The sequence below is a fragment of the Hippopotamus amphibius genome, chromosome 1 (assembly GCF_030028045.1).
Source record: "Hippopotamus amphibius kiboko isolate mHipAmp2 chromosome 1, mHipAmp2.hap2, whole genome shotgun sequence".
NCBI classification, from domain to species: domain Eukaryota; kingdom Metazoa; phylum Chordata; class Mammalia; order Artiodactyla; family Hippopotamidae; genus Hippopotamus; species Hippopotamus amphibius.
Window position 1 is genome coordinate 74228454 of NC_080186.1, and position 17520 is coordinate 74245973.

Below are 17520 nucleotides of genomic sequence, written 5' to 3' on the forward strand. Positions count from 1 at the left end.
ATGTATACATACACACTTCAATTTTTTTATTCATTCACATATATATACTTAAGTGTATATATATGTTCATAAGATTATCTTAATAGATTACATAATTGTATTTTTTTTTTTTAATTTTTTTTAAATTTTTTTTGGGGTACACCAAGTTCAGTCATCTGTTTTTATACACATATCCCTGTATCATAATTGTATTTTTAATATTGGCACTCTTTACTTTTAGTTGTCTTTATTGGGGTGTATTTTACAAACAGTATGTGCATTCATTTTAAGTGTACAGTTTAATGAGTTTTGACAAATATATACAGTAGCATAACTTCTACCAAAATCAACATAAAGAACATTTCCAACACTAGAAAAGTTCCCCTTGCTGTCAGTCTACCCCCACTGCTAGCTTTTCTGTTAGGCTTCTTTTGCTTAGAATAATGTTTTTTGAGGTTCATCCATATTTATATCAATAGTTCCTTTTTATTGTTGAACAATAATAGTCCATTGTATGTGTATATCGCAGTTTGTTTATCCATTCGCCTGTTAAGTTGTTTTTAGCTTCTGGCTATTATGAATAAAACTGCTTATTAGCTTTCAAGTGCAGTCTTTCTGTAGATGTGTTATCATTTCTGTTGAGTTAAATACCTGGCAGTAGAATTGCTGGACATATAATAACTTACTTAACTTTTTAAGAATTCACCAAGCTGTTTGTCCCTAGTAACATGAGAGATTGTTGCCACACATCATTACCAACACTTTGTATTGTCATTATTTTTAACATTAGCATTGTGATTGTGTTGTAGTATCTTCTTATGGTTTTATCTACGTTTGTTTGATGGCTAATGATATTGAGCATCTTTTCAACTGCTCATTAGTTTTTTGTATATCTTTTGTCAATTGTTCAGATTTTTATTAATTGTGCTGTTTGTCTTACTGAGTTATAAGACTTTTTATATTCTGGGATGCAAATCCTCAGATATATTGTATATCTATATTAATATCCATCTAATATATTCTCCCAGTGTGAGGTTTGCCTAATTTAGTTAAAAATTTCTTTAGAAAAACATGAGTTTTTTTTTTTTTTAATTGGAATATAATTGCTTTACACTCTTGTACCGGTTTTTGAGGTACACCAAAGTCAATCAGCTGTATTTATACACATATCCCCATTTTCCTTCCTCGATTCATAAGAGTTTTTAATTTTGATGAAGTCCAACTTATCAATTTTTTTCTTTTATGATTGTACTTTTTCTGTACTGAGAAATTTTATGCATTCCAAGGCTGTGAAGATTTTCTCCTCTGCTTTCTTATGGAAATTTTATAGTTTTATCTTTTATGTTTAAGTCTGTGATCTACTTGACATTAATTTTAGACTGTGTCACAAGGTAAAGGTTGAGGTTCATTTTTATCTATATGAACATTTGTTGAAAAGACTATTCCCTTCTTATTAAATTTTTTGGCACCTTTGTTGAATATCAATTGACAATATTTTATTGCCTGGAATTTTTTCTGAACTCTTTTTTTTTTTTTCGTCTATATGTCTTTCCTTATGCTAATACACACTGTCTTGATAAGCTTTATGGTGAAAATTGAAATCAAGTACTGTTAAGTCCTGTTGCTTTCTTCAGTTTCAAAATTGTTTAATCTATTTTAGTTCTTTTGCATTTCAGTATACATTTTAGAATTAGCTTGTTAATTTCTACATAAAGGCCTTCTGGGATTTTGATTAGGACTGTACTGAATCTATAAGTCATTTTGAGGAGAAGTGACATCTTAACAATGTTGAGTCTTCAAGCTGTAATGTGGTATATTTCTCTGCTTATCTAGAACTTACCTAAATTTTCACAGCAAAAACCACAGGTCTTTCATATATTTTGTATTTTCATACCATAGGTATGAAATATATTAGTTAAATTTAACACCGAGTATTTCATGGTTTTAGATGTTATATCTTGTAAATCTTTAAGCATTAAGGATGTTTTTAATTACTGATTGCTAATATGTAGAAACAATTGATTTTTATATATTAAGCTTGAATTCTGTGAACTTTCTAAACTCATTGCGTATAATTTTTTTGTAGATTTCTTAGGTCTTTCTATGTAGATGATCATGTCTGCTAATAGAAACAGTTTTACTTCTTCCTTTTCAGTCTGAATGCCTTTTATTTATTTTTCTTGCCTTATTATATTAGTCCAAACTGCTGGTAAAATATTGACATAATAAGAATGGGCGTCCTCGCCTTGTACCCAATTTTAGAGAGTAAGCACTGAGTCTTTCACTATTAAGTACTATGTTTGCTGTAGATTTTTCAAAGATACCCTTTATCAGGTTGAAGGAGTTCCCTTTCATACCTAGTTTTTTGGGAGTTTTTATCTTGATTGATTGTTGAATTTTGTGAAGTGCTTTTTTTTTTTATGACAATCGTGATATTACTCTTTTTCTGTGAATATGGTCAGTTGCATTGATTTATTTTCAAATGTTAAAGCAGCCTTGCATTCCTGATATAATTCCCACTAGGTCATGGTGTTTAGATGTAGTTTTTGTGTTTTGATTTCTTTTGTCCCCTCCTCTCCCCTCTTTTAGTGTCTGATTTTGGAATCACAGTAATGCTGACTTTATAAAATGAGTTGGGAATTTTTCTTTCCTCTGTTTTCTGAAAGGGTCTGTAGAATCAGTATCATTTCTACTCTAAATCTTTAGAATTCACCAGTGAAGCCACCTGGGCCTGGAGTTTTCTTTATGGGAATGTTTTAAATAGCAAATTTAATTTCTTTAATAGATGCAATGTATGATATTGTGATTTATAAGAAATATATATATTTGGTCATTCAGATGACCAAAATATATTTGTCAGATATATTTGGTCTTCATCCATAGTTCCTGGCTTATAACTCCCCAAACCCTTGGAATTCCCTGAGTAATAAGAGCAATGGGAGCATCTTTTGTTATAATATTTGGTTTCTTATCCTCAGTTCCTGAAAAACAAAAATAACAACAACAGAAAACTGCTTCAGAGCCATAAAAGTGAAATGGGTGTCTTGTTAACAAGACTTTAATACCACAAGTGAGTTTATGTTAATGAAAGTGACTTTTGCAAAGTACCTAAGGGTCTCGAGGCTGGTTGCCAGGAGAACCAACCAGGAATAGAATCAGAATCAGAAACCCTGATTCTGGGGAGGAAAGAGGGGATAAAGGTTGAATCAATCACCAATGGCAAATGAGTTAATCAATCATGCCTATGTAGTGAAACTTCCATAAAAACCAGAAAAGGAGGGGGTCCTGAGAGCTTCCATGTTAGGGAACCAATATGCTCCCATGTGCCACTGTGCCAGACCGCAAGCTCCACAAGTATAGAAGCTCCCTTTGTTAGACCTTGCTCTTGTATCTCTTTATCTGGTTGTTGATTCATATCCTTTAATATTCTTTGTAATAAATCTGTAATCTAGTGAGTAAATGGGTTTTCTTGAGTTCTGTGGCCCATTCTAGCAAATTAACTGAACCCAAGGAGGGAGTCGTGGGAACCTTTGATTTATAGCTAGTTGGTCAGAAGTACTGGTAATAAATAACCTGGGCTTGTGACTGGCCTCTGAAGTGGAGGGCTGTTTTGTGGGACTGAGCCCTTTACCTGTGGAGTCTATGTCCTGGTAGGTAGGGTCAGAATTGAGACACCAGGAGGATGTCTGAGGATTGATGTTGGTGTGGGGAAGCCTCCACATACACACACTGGAATTGGGTCCAGGAACCCTTTCACAAGGCTACTCAGATTTTCTGTTGCTGTTGTGATTTATTTATTTATTTATTTTGCCTCTTTCAAGGAGTTTGTCCATTTTTCTCTAAGTTGTTGAATTTATGGATATAAAATTGTTCATCATATTTCCTTATCCTTTTAATGCCTGTAAGATTGCTGGTGATGTTCCCACTTTCAAAGAACTGGGTATTGGTTTTATTGCTTTTTAATGTATTACCATATTTTTTTTCTATTTCATTGATTTCCACTCTTTTCTTGTTAACTTTGGGTTTAACTTGTTCTTTTTCTGTCTTCCAAAGACTGTAGTTTAGATCATTGTGAGATGGCATTATATATGAGCAAGATTGGCCATGAGTTGATAATTGTTAAATGTGGGTACCTGGAACATTATTTTATTATACTATTTTAAAATTTATGTATATATTTGACATGTTATATAACTTTAAAAATTACGTAGAGCAAATAAACCTAACTCCATAGTAAATTTTTCTCACATGTGTATGCCTATTGACATTTATTTTTTACCTGATAATTTCTATTTTGTGAATTGGTAAGCTACTTTTAGGGTGGCTCCACAGAATTCCTCAGTAATTAGGAAAATATACCATTCAGTGGTTCTTCACATTTGTGGGGAGGGAAGAAAAGTGACATGAATCTTCATGCTATAAACTCTTGAAGAAACAGATATTTCACAAATAGTGGGGAAAAGAATGAGCAGTAAGTCAATGTTTATGGAAAAGCAAATTGATACATATTTAATAACAACAGTGTGGTATCAACAATCATCCATTCCGTGATAGTTCCCACAAAGACAAATTTGGTTAACAAAAATATCTGAAGTAATAATGATAAAATTTTAACATTCATTTAGTGTAGTTGATGGGTAACGGATATTTTTGTTGTATACAGATTTCTAATGCTCTCTACCTTCCCTCTTACAAAAAAACATTTTCTTATTACATTGCTTTTTAAGTATAATCAGCTTAATGTACCTATGTGTAGGTGCTAAGAGAAAAATATGCTCTACATATTTTTTTTAGGAGCAGACTTATGCATAGCTTCTTCCATACATTCTTTTATGTTTTGTATTGTTCTGTCTTGCCTTTGTTTCTTGTTGTTGTTGTTCTAGAGCTCTTGTTGGTGACCTAAACTGTATGGCACGTTTGTAACTTTTTTTTCCTCAGAAGTAACATTGATTTTTGGTCAGATACATAAACGTACCCAATTCTGTTGACTCATCTGGTGTCAGTAACTTCAGTGCTGGAATGATTTGTGTTTCTCATTCCCACTCAATCATTCATATCTACCCACCAAAATAACAATAATGACAGCAACACCACCAACAGCACCACCTTATGCTGCTTTTGTGCTCAAGGAGTTGGAAAGAGTAGTTTTTGTTTGTTTCTTTGCTTTAAGAATAAACCTTTGTCCATAAACATGGGTGGATTTTCATTCTGTTTTTTTTCCCATTTGCTGGGGATTCACTAATAGAGGAGCAGAGAAATGCAGATTACTTAAGCAGAAAGAAGAGTAGGAAAGGGATGTTATAATCTAATATAAATATAGGTGCCTCATTTTTTTGAGTGAATGGATTTCAGGAACTTTGCTTTGCTTCTCTAAAACCATTGTATTGGATTGCTTAACCTGAATTGTGTCCTGAACTTGAAACTTTGACCATACCCTTCCATTTAATGTCATTTTAAAATGATAGTCAATAACTGTAAGACACAACCAGTGGTTGCCTTGATTAATATTAGCTCAAGTTCTAAATCATACCCATATGTCATCCTACTGTTATCAAGGAATGAAGGACTATTTAAAATAGTTTTGCTATAGCACTAGAGTAAGTTAATATTTTCTAGAGTTTCAGATTTTGTAGTGATAAACCTGGACTCTTTCAGTTTGACTTGTACAGTCTTATTTGCTGTGTCAAAGGAATTGCTGTATATGCTGCAACAGAAGTAATACAATGTTGTGTGATGGGATAAGAAATAAAATTGTATGTCAGATAAAATGTAGAGCAGCTACCAGAGTCAGATATACCTTACAAATATTCACTGAGAAGCAAGACAGTTTAGCTTTTCCAAGGTTTAAATCCCATCTAGCTGTATAACCTTGGGTAAGTGATACATTCTCTGTGCCCCATTTTTTCTCATCTATAAAGTGAAAATAATAACACCTACCTCACAGAGTTATTATGAGATATAATTGAATTTGTAACTGTTGATTTCCATACCTTCTCTGTTATGGTAGCATAATGGTAGAGTCCATTCTTTATTTGTCTTGTATATCTAACCACTCTGTGCTGTGCAGGGAATGTATATAGTAAATATAGTTGAATGAAGATAAGAGAGATCTAATATGAAAAATACATATCCCATATTCTGTTTTGGAATAAAATCAACTCACTCTAATGTAGTTGTAATTCATTGCTATTTGACTTATTTAAAAAGGTTTTTTTAGTGTTTCAGAAACTTCAGTAGATAAGCTGAATAGTTGTTACAAACATATGTACTTAGTATTTCACTTCTTTTATTTCTCTCTCTCTCTCTCTTTTTTTTGGGTGCGGTTGTGGTGGAAATAGTGCCTCAGTGTGTTTGGAGAATAAATGTGGATATCCCTGAGGAAGCTAATCAGAATCTTTCATTCAGTGCTACTGAACGATGGTGGGAACAGACAGATTTGACCAAACTAATCATATCAAACAATAAACTTCAGTCACTTACTGATGACCTCCGACTCCTTCCTGCACTGACTGTTCTTGATGTAAGTTGACTGATTATAAAAATGGATCTTTGTTTGAAGAGACTCTAAAGCTAAGTTTAGGCTTTGAGAAGCAGAAAACCCATGTTCAATTGGTAGAGTGCAAGGAACAATAACAAATTACTGTGTTAGGTACAGCATAATGGTTAAGGGTGCAGAGTCAGAACATCAGGCTTCAAATTCTGACCCTGCCACTTGATAGCTGTGTGATCTCAGGAAATCACCTCTTTGTGCTTCAGATTCCACATCTGTAAACCGAGACTGATACTACTACCTATTTTTAAAAATTGCTCTTTGAATTAAATGAGTTAATGCATGCAGACAGAATTGGTATTTAACAAGTGGTTGCTGCTACCTTTTTTATTGCTATTTTATCATCATCATTATTCTAGATGTTAAAGCAAGTTTTGTTTTTGTTTTTTGTTTTTGTTTCTGTGTGTGTGTGTGTAACATCTCCAACACTGACTTAAATTCTTAGGCTTAAATTTTGGCGTTTTTATTCAGGGATTATATTTTTAGACCCTAGTTACTATATCATGTGGTACAGTGAAACATGAGTAGTTTATTTCATAATCCACAGACTTCTGATATACTTTACTTAGGATCATCACAAATCTTACAGTTCATACCTGAAAAAGTTGGATGTAGTCAGATTTCTAGAGACGTTTTTAGTTTTTTCATTTGCAAAATGAATGGATGGGCTTTAAGTGTTCTCTTAAAGGTTACTTGTACCTTAAAAACAATAATTCTGTAAGAACATGAGAGAAGTCCCTCTTCTTATTTATTCTTTGTAAATGTTGACATAAATCATACCATTCGAGGGCTGTTAGTTTCTAACCCTCTCATCTCTCATTTAAGATTGAAATTCTGCTCAATGAGGTGAAGGGTTTTTTTAACTGTAATGTTTAAAATTGATCTCTTAGTACTTCATGATTTCTGAGCAGCAGTTTGGTCAGTTTCAAACTCCTTTTTCTCTTCTGTACTCAGTACAAATTACCAATAGCCCAACATTACTTTTGAATTAGGATAACGAGATTATCATCAGAGAATATAGTACAATGGCAAAGCTCATGGTTAATTATAATATTAAGATATTGACTGTGTCTTTCAATAACTTTTAGATACATGATAATCAGCTGACATCCCTTCCTTCTGCTATAAGAGAGTTAGAAAATCTTCAGAAACTTAATGTCAGGTAAAATTTAAGCTTGTTTCAATATTGCTAGTTTAAGGGTATAAATCTAATATTCTTAAAAATTTTTTTTCAAACATTTTTTCTAATGTAAAAAATGTTTTGTATTATCTCAGAAAGTGATTAAGCAGAATAATTTGTTTTAATTCTCAGATTATTTCATTTTTTGTTTTAGAATTACCTATATGTTTTCTGGTTTTACATATTTAAGGCCAGTTGATTTTTTTTTAAATACTTTTTATTTTTATGAAATAATTTTTAGTGGTTATTTTCAAAATCCTCTTTGTTGACATCTCAAGTTTTAAGTTACTTTGATACTCCAGAATATATCTAGGTGTTAAGAATAGGAAGAAATTTAAAACAATTATTTATTAATGAGTAAAATTTCATGTTTTTGATATTAGTAGTTTTTAAACTTTTCTGAGGACTCCTGGGATTCCATAGGTGTGCTTCTGGTACTCACTGAGAGCTACGTGGGAGGCCAGGTGGCTAAGGCTAGTCTAGCTAACTCTTTTTGCCCTTCAGTACATACTCAAGACTTTCAAAAAAAATAACTGCCTTATATGTTATATATACACAGGGAAAAGGGGATTAGGGAAGATTTAATTTAGGAGGATAAATGAAAAGGTTTAGGTGTTCAAAACATAGTTTGAAAAGCTGTGGCTTATAAAATAGATACAGCTTTAGATCTATCTAACACAGCATGATCAAGGCTCAGTTTTCTGGAGTTAACTGGTTTGAGGGAGAACAGTTCCTTAAATAACAGTCCTTATTTGGTGAAAAACTTGAAATTACCATAAGTTAGCAAAAATATGTATACCAAAAATTGTTTAGAATAATTAACAAAGATTCTAATTGTTTAATTCTACATCAGAACCTCTTCCCATTACAAGCCAGAGGCATAGATGCAGCCTGCAAAGGCAGGAGTGGGCAGTGTTAAGAAGAGGAGAGAGAGTATGCAGTGGGTGTGGTTTTAGCTTTAGCTTCTAGCAATTAAGAGTATGAGCTTTAGGTTGGAGGAAATAGATGAGGAGAGGAAAAGAAAGAAACGTATGGCTAAAGTTACGTCTTTGCCCAACTAGATCCCTGTCATATGTACGAAGCTTTCAGTTAAGTAGCTGACAATAGCAACCAGTTTTTAACAATTCTTAGTGGTTCATATTTTAGAAGACATCTTTTGACATTTTTGTTCCAGCTAGTTTTATTTTGATATAATTTAAGGTCATTGTTGCACCCTTATATTTCCCATTTCCTGCCTGTTATTTGTGAAGAAATTGTATATGGCATGACGGTAGAGTAGAATTCCCAAGTGAGTAGTTGACATGAATCTAGGAACAAGTTAAGTCAAGTCATCTCTTAATTATCAGGGAATATATCATTCTCATTGACTTGGGACTTCTACACCAGTAACCTGAGTATCTCTGTAGGACTGAACTGCAAAGTGAAGACCAAGTACAAGTAAGATTGGAGTTGAATATTGCATTCAACTGGACATGCCAGCCCCTCAAACAGAAATAGCTATTTTTGTCTTGAGTGCTACATTGAAACCTAAACCCCATGTAAAATGTGACTTCACTGTAATGTGTGTATGTGCATATCTTTGTCAAAATTCTAAAACTCAGATGCAGTGTAAAAATTTAGGGCCCGATGTATTCTTTTACATGTAAAATCAAGTTGATTAAAAGGAACCAATCAAAAGTTCACAAATTATATGTTTGGTTAAAAATCTTTATTTCATTGAAACTCTCAATTTGATTACTTTAGATTACTGTCATTTTAATGAGTGTGTACTTTTAGGATGTAAAGTTTGATAAGTACTTAAAGCAAAAATGCCTTTATAAATATTCATTGTGTTGTCACCAAATTATTTAGCATTTGTTTTATCAATCTATAGCCATAACAAGCTGAAAATACTCCCTGAAGAAATTACAAACCTAAGAAACCTGAAGGGCCTGTATCTCCAGCATAATGAACTAACTTGCATACCAGAGGGATTTGAACAACTTTCCAACTTAGAAGATTTAGTAAGTCTTGGTTTTGTAATATTTATATAATTTGGCGCTGGTGGGATTTTTCATTAGGCTGAAAAATTGGATGTATGATTGAAATCATGGGTGCATGGGCAACTGATTGTATGACTAGAGTATCAGAAACTGTGCATTACAATTAGATTGCTAAATTTAGTAATTGTAAATTTGATTTTCCTATGTTTTCTTTATGAAGGAAATCACCTTAGATTTTAATTTAGGAATAGAGTTTGGGAAAGGGGCCCATGAGGATGACTTTGTTAATCAGAAGCTTTTATGGCTTAGCAAAATAGAGGAAAGGTGTTTTTCGCATATACCATTTCCCTTTTTTATATCCGTTCCCATTTCCTCCTTTGTCGTCCTTATGGCCCTTTTGTCCTCTGAGTGTCCAGATAATGCTTCAGGGTCTGCCTTTTCTTCCCTGTTTTTCAAAATGGCCACATTTCCTGGTAAAATTTTTATTCTGTGTGTCTCACATCTTAAATAGAGATAACCATAAAGCAACACAGTATTACTTTAGTCATAGACAAACAATAGGCACTTTGCTTTACATATAGCAAAGTGGATAGTTTTATCCCCTGTTACAGATAAGAAACTAAGGCTTGTTTAAAAAAAAAAAAAGTAACTTATCCAAAGTTATATAACTAATAAGTAAGGAATTCAGGATTTTAATGTAAGATAAGATGTTACCCCCCCCCCCCCCCCCCCCCGCCCCGGCCCCATTTTACCACAGAAGGAGTAAGACTCTACTTTAAGGTATCCTATCTGAAAGACTTCAGCTATATAAGATCAGATATTCTAATATAAGTCTCTACTCCATATTGTTATTTCATATTTACATTCTTGTTCTAGTCAATATTACATTTTGAAAAACTCATTAGTCATTTTAGCCTTAAAGTTTACTTTTTATTGAAGGAAAAATAACTTCTTTTACTTATTTTTTTCTTGCTATTTCACCCATCTGCTCCAGTGTTTGAAATCAAAATGTATACTCTCTTCAACCATTTCTTCAGTATGTCTTTGTTTTTCAGTTGAGATCAGAATGGAAATAAGGTTTGGAAAGTAAAAGACATAGGTAGATGAAACGAATGGCAAAGGAGGGAGCCATCAGATTTCCTTATAAAATTTAGTGGTAAAAGATAGCAGTTGATTAAAAAAAAAGAAAGAGCCTAGTAGAAAGCTTAAAGGAAACCTAATAAACTTTCCTTATGGGTTCCTGGATAGTCATTTACATAATGAAAGGATGTTTCAGTTGAGAATTGTGTTCTTAAGGACTCGTTATCAAATAAATCATAAATGTGAGCAACAATATACTAAAACATTAAAAGTATAAGATCTGTAATAATTTAAGCTAGTAATATTTCTTAAAGTTATATAAAAACTGCTTAGCACAATGGTACTAAATAAATATTTATTGAAGAAATGACAGCATAAATAATGATTAATTTATATGCACTGTATTTATTTTGTATCTAATTTAGTCCTTAACTGCAATAACTAAATATTTAACTATTAGTAATTCTGTTGTTTTGGGTTCTTTAAAATTTCTTAAGAATTTGTCAAAATTTTTTTTATTTTTAGCTTTTGATATTGGAATAATTTTAGGTTTATAAAAAAGTTGTAAGGATAGTACAGAGAGTTCTCATATATCCTTTACCCACCTTAATGGATAAACATTTTACATAACTCTGGGATATTTGTAAAAACTAAGAAATTAATGTTGGTACAATATTACTAACTGCAGAGTTTATAATATTTTCCCAGTTTTTCCACTAATGTCCTTTGTTTTTTTGTTCCAGGATCCAATCCAGAATACTGCATTGCATTTAGTGTCAGTAACCTTTGATATTACAAAATGTTTATTAGTAATCTGTTGACTCTTAGACTTTAGAGTATTTGAGTTACAGACTATTATGTTGATGTTGTAGATTATGATAATATGTTATTATAATAACAGTGTGTTTTAAAACATACACTGATCTAGCATTTTTCCTTTTTCTATCTTCTTAATTTATTTAGATTTGCAGTGTTTAATGTTAGACTAAATCATAGTCTTCAGAGAATAGTTCCTTTAAGTCATTTTTTTCTTATTCATTGTTGCCATTATCTTTGCCTAACAGTTTGGTGGTAGCTGGTGGAGTATTTACATCTTATTTGAATATCATAAGAAGAATACCTGATTCATAACATTGTCATTTATTTATTTACTTATTTTTGGCTGTGCTAGGTCTTTGTTTTGGCGTGCAGGCTCTTAGTTGTGGGCTTCTCCCTAGTGCAGCGCTCGAGCTTCTCTAGTTGTGGCACACGGGCTCAGTAGTTGTGGCATGCAGACTCCTCTATTTGTGGCACCTGGGCTCCAGAGTGCGTGGGCTCAGGAGTTGAGGCGTGCGGGTTTAGTTGCCCCAGGGCATGTGGGCTCCTAGTTCCCCAACCAGGGATTGAACCCTTATCCCCTGCATTGGAAGGTAGATGCTTAACTACTGGACCACCAGGGAAGTCCCCAACATTGCCTTTTAAAGGGAGTTTAAAAAAAAAATTCTCTCATAACTATTTAAAGGAAAAACAGAAACAAAGACTTAAAGCAACATCAAGGTATAGAGATTAATTAGGTGAGCTTGAATGAGTGAAAACTAGAGAGTAGAATAGACTTCTGTACTTAGTTAATGCAGGTCAGCAGAGCCAAGAGGAGAATATTTTTTTCCTCCCAAATTAAAAGGGCCATTTTTTTCAGCCTTACTTTTTTTTCTTTCAAAAATTTTTCTTTCTTGCAAAGATGTTTTTCATTTCATATTACCATTTAACCATACAGTTTGCCTGATTTATCATAGGTACTCAACGAATATTGGATGAACAAATGGATTTTTTTTTGAAAACACGATACATGATACAGCATGACTTAGTATTAACAGAAACTTTGTGTAAAATATTTTTGAAGTCAAAATTCATTTTAATTACTCTGCTACATTATAAACACACGGTACGCCCACAGAATATATTGAGGTAATGAGTGATGATTTGTGAAATTGTCAGTGAATGAGAGTTACAAAACATATCACCTCTAAATAGTTTTTTTTAATGTTGCTATGCCCTCAAAATTCTGAAATCCCCCTTAGGAATTCTTTATTTTTTTATTTACTTGTTCATTCATTCATTTTGTCTTTCTCTTTTTAAAGGATCTTTCGAACAATCGTCTTACAAGTGTTCCTGCAAGTTTTTCTTCTCTATCCAGCCTGGTGCGACTCAATCTTTCCAGTAATCAATTGAAGAGTTTGCCTGCAGAAATAAGTGGAATGAAGAGTAAATCTTCTCTATTTTAAAAAATAAATAAATTTGAAGTTGGTGTAACTTACATTTAGAAAAATAAATTTTTATGTAGTTAGTTACAGAGAAGTAAAATAATAGATTTTATTGTAGTAATTGCAAACAATAGCAACTAGTCACATTTTCCCCAGGCCATTATTGTCTAGCAACTTTGTAAGGAATTACCACCAGAACAATATTTTGGCGTATCAAAAAGAGAAAAAGAAAATAAAATTATAAATTGTGGTTAAAATTATATACCTGAGAAATCGGTTAAGGTTTTGAGCCATGCTATCTGTTTGTTCATTTATTCAACATTCACTAAGAGGTCATTCCCTTCTTCTAGGTGATTCCACCTATGATATGTGGTTATGTTATAGCTGTATCCTCTTTGAGGTCCACAAGTAATGAAGTCAAGAGATAGTCTAGTTTTGCCCAAATTGTCAGTTCTTTTTAAAAAAAAGTTAAAATTTAGTGGTTCTGTTAAAGTTTACCACTGAAACATTATAATTGATGTACTGCAGAACTAATATTAAGGGATAAAACAAATTGAAGGTCCATTTCATTACCTTTTAAGTAAGTATACTTAATCATGTTAGAATTCTTGATTTAGAGTCCAAAATCATTATAGTGATTTTTTTTGTCTAAAGGCAAACTATTATTATTTCTTATTTGATGACCACACTGTGTCAGCTATAGACTATTTAGTTTACTGTTTTTTACTAATCATATATGAGCCTTTTCATTTTTTTAAACCTCCCTTTTGTGGAAGAAGTCATAGATGTGATATCATACAGTTGATTACAAATTATTTTGCAGTGAATTTGTAAAATTGTGCTGAGTTTTTTAAAAAATGTACAATTGACTAACAATATTAGTTTCAGGTGTATAAGATAGTGATATTTTTATACATTACAAAATGATCACTGCCTTTTTACTTTAGATTAATGGTTGTTTGTCATTTATAACAGGGATGCATAAATTAAATCTGCCATAAATTGAATTGACATTTTAGGGGAGCTGTTAGTTGTGATACCAGTAGTTGACTCTGCTTGTCTTTGCCATTTTTCAATGAAGGTATTAGAAAGTAGAGCTAAACGTAAAATATATCTGGAGTGAGTATGTAAGCATTTTTTTTTCCCTACAAATTGAGTAGAAGCATTGAGAGGAGAGGAGCAGATATTGAAATGAATAGAAAAATACTTTGAACTTACAGCAGTTTTTCTAATATACTATATAATTATGCTCTGACGCTTTCTGTCCTTCAGCCATGCAATGATACTTTTAAGCTATCATCAGTAGGAAATTTAGTTATTTCACTAGTCATGATGATATTCCAAGAACTGTATCTAACATTCGTATGGTTCTTTGTAACTCAAAATACTTTAAAATATATTATTATGCTGCCACAGTAGTTCCACAAGTTAGTGGGGTTGCATGTTATTTACATTTTAAAGATTCAGAAACCTAGGTTTAGAAATTATATAGCAAATTGTAGAGCCAGTGTTTGCATCTTCTTTTTCCATCCCCATTGCTCTTTCTGCTACATACTGCTTGTATTATCAGTCAGTGCTCTTAGATGCAAACACTTGTGAAAACTAGTTTATAAATTTAAAACAAACTTGCTTTATAGAATTTATTGGATTTAGAGTGGATCAGATTGTCATTTTTCTCAATGATCTAGTCAAGTAATGCATAAATTATCATATTATAAGTTGAAAGTAGTACTATTAAATTTGTTTTGAAAAGCAGTTAACTTCTTTAAACACTGAAAGAAGTAGTCTAAGTTAGTACATCAGTTCAGTCTTGAATTATGTTAAAATTGGCAGGCTCAAAGTATAGGAAAAAAAGTTGTAAAATGCATATTGCCTATTCGAACTATAGGGTTGAGAATATATAGTGAAAAATATATGGTGGCCATTGTAAGTGGAAGAATCTGTATAATATGGATTAGGGAGAAAACTGCTTATTAAAGTCTTAAGAGAAAGAAGACCTTTACTTTTTTTCAATTTTTTGTTTTCTGTTCTGCCTTTTAAGAAACATCCAGGAGGTAAGAGAGAGATGCTGCAAGTGAGAACATTCTTCTTAAGCTATCATATACCTTCTTATCAAGAGTGTTAGCTAAGGTGTTAGAGAAAGCATGTAACTTAAAATTAGAAGAAAGGAAGGAAAGAAGACAGGGAGAGAGGCAGTATGAGTGGATGGAAGAATAAGAGGTAATACATAAAAATCCAAGGGTTTTTGATAGAACTTCAACTTGCCTATTTTAAATACAGATGTATCTAAGCTATTACTAGCCAGAGTTACTTGACATTCATTTATGCGAGTAGTGTGCATGTATATTTATGTCTTTAAATACCTTAAGCTTTTCCTTTTTAAAAATGTATAATTACCGAGGGAAATAATCTCATAGTGTACAGTTTGTATATTTTAGAGTACTTTAAAGGAGTACCAGAGTACTTTGTTTTTCAAATCTTTACAAAGATGACCTGGACTATTATCAAACATTGACTTTAATATCATTGTTTCTCTTTAATTATAACTAAATGTGAAAGAGTTTTAATCTACATTTATATATTCAGTGGTATTCTAGGATTCTTGATTATTAATAGCAGTATAGAACATCACAGGTTTGTAAGTCCTCATCCATACATGATATACATACACATTCTTTGAATGTATATACAATTATAAACCAATATTTTTCTCTATTAAAGTATCTTTTGTTTCACTAAATTTGTATTACAGGATTAAAGCATTTGGATTGTAATTCAAATCTCTTGGAAACTATACCTTCTGAATTGGCTAGCATGGAATCATTAGAATTGCTTTATTTGCAGAGGAATAAATTACATTTTCTACCGGAATTTCCTTCTTGTAAATTATTAAAGGTACTATTTAGATGATTATTAAATAACTATACATTTGCTGAAAGTTAATCATGAAAATGAAATTTTAAATTTATTTTACATTGAGAGTATGTAATAGTTATGTTATTTTTTTCCTGTATTTCTATTTTTCAGAATTTTAATGTGACTATATTAATGGTGTTGTTAATAATAGATTTTTTTTAAGCAATAATCAGTTTTAAAAATAAGAATTTGTTCATTTCATCTGGAGAGTGGTCTGTAACTGGAGAAGTAGTAGGTGATGAGCTAACGAAGTAAGCTGGGACCATAGTGCAGGAAACCTGGAATACCAGGAAGGAAATATGTACCTAATTCTATCAGTTGCCAACTCATGTTTACCTTGTCATAAGGTCTGTTTAAAATTAATCACTTTTTTTGGTATTAAGTATATAGCATTAACATTGTATTTAAATTTGCCATGCTTTGCTTTTCTGTATGTACACTTCTATGCACACTTTTATGCAGTAGTGTTCAGAGTTTCTTTTTCTTTCGGTTTTTGTTTTTTTTTTTGGTATGCATAGATCCCCTCCCTCTTGGGCCTCCTTCCCACTCCCTACCCCCATTCCACCCATCTAGGTCATCACAGAGCACCAAGCTGAGCTCCCTGTGCTATACAGCAGGTTCCCACTAGCTATCAGTTTTATATATGGTAGTGTGTATATGTCAATAGTAATCTCCCAGTTTGTCCCACCCCCCTTCTTCCCCTGTGTCCACATGTCCATTTTCTATGTCTGTGTCTCTATTCCTGCCCTGCAAATAGGTTATCTGTACCATTTTTCTAGATTCCACATATATGCATTAATATACAATATATTTTTTTTTACTTTCTGACTTCACTCTGTATGACAGACTCTAGGTCCATCCACATCTCTACAAATGACTCAATTTCATTTCTTTTTATGACTAATAGTCCATTGTATATATGTATTGCATCTTCTTTATCCATTCATCTGTCGATGGACATTTAGGTTGCTTCCACGTCCTGGCTATTGTAAATAGTGCTGCGATGAACATCAGGGTGCATGTGTCTTTTTGAATTATGGTGTTCTCAGGGTATATGCCCAGTAGTAGGATTGCTGGGTCATATGGTAGTTCTGTTTTTAGTTTTTTAAGGAATCTCCATACTGTTCTCCACAGTGGCTATATCAATTTACATTCCCACAGCAGTGGAAGAGGGTTCCCTTATCTCCACACCCTCTCCAGCATTTATTGTTTGTAGATTTTTTGATGATGGCCATTCTGACCCATGTGAAGTGATACCTCATTGTAGTTTTGATTTGCGTTTGTCTAATAATTAGTGATGTTGAGCATCTTTTCATGTGCCTCTTGGCCATTTGTATGTCTTCTTTGGAGAAATGTTTGTTTAGGTCCTCTGCCCATTATTTGATTGGCTTGTTTGTTTGTTTTTTAATATTGAGCTGCATGAGCTGTTCGTATATCTTGGAGATTAATCCTTTGTCAGTTGCTTCGTTTGCAATATTTTCTCCCATTCTAAAAGTTGTCTTTTTATCTTGTTGATGGTTTCCTTTGCTGTGCAAAAGCTTTTAAGTTTAACACCATATACAAAAATAAACTCAAAATGGATTAAAGACCTAA

At 32.5% G+C, this 17520-nt stretch overlaps 1 protein-coding gene across 5 annotated transcripts in view; it reads left to right on the plus strand.

Annotated features, from left to right (window-relative positions):
* LRRC40 (leucine rich repeat containing 40) overlaps positions 1-17520 on the plus strand; it is a 54541-nt gene that overhangs the window by 7622 nt on the left and 29399 nt on the right. For 4 of the 5 annotated variants that reach the window (XM_057716507.1, XM_057716516.1, XM_057716526.1 and 1 more), the window contains 5 exons: positions 6318-6499; positions 7618-7691; positions 9583-9712; positions 12889-13012; positions 15764-15906. In XM_057716507.1, coding sequence (XP_057572490.1) covers positions 6318-6499; positions 7618-7691; positions 9583-9712; positions 12889-13012; positions 15764-15906 — 653 coding nt within the window. Of the gene's footprint in view, positions 1-4032; positions 4105-6317; positions 6500-7617; positions 7692-9582; positions 9713-12888; positions 13013-15763; positions 15907-17520 lie in introns of all 5 variants that reach the window. The other variant, XM_057716500.1, reaches the window with a different exon arrangement.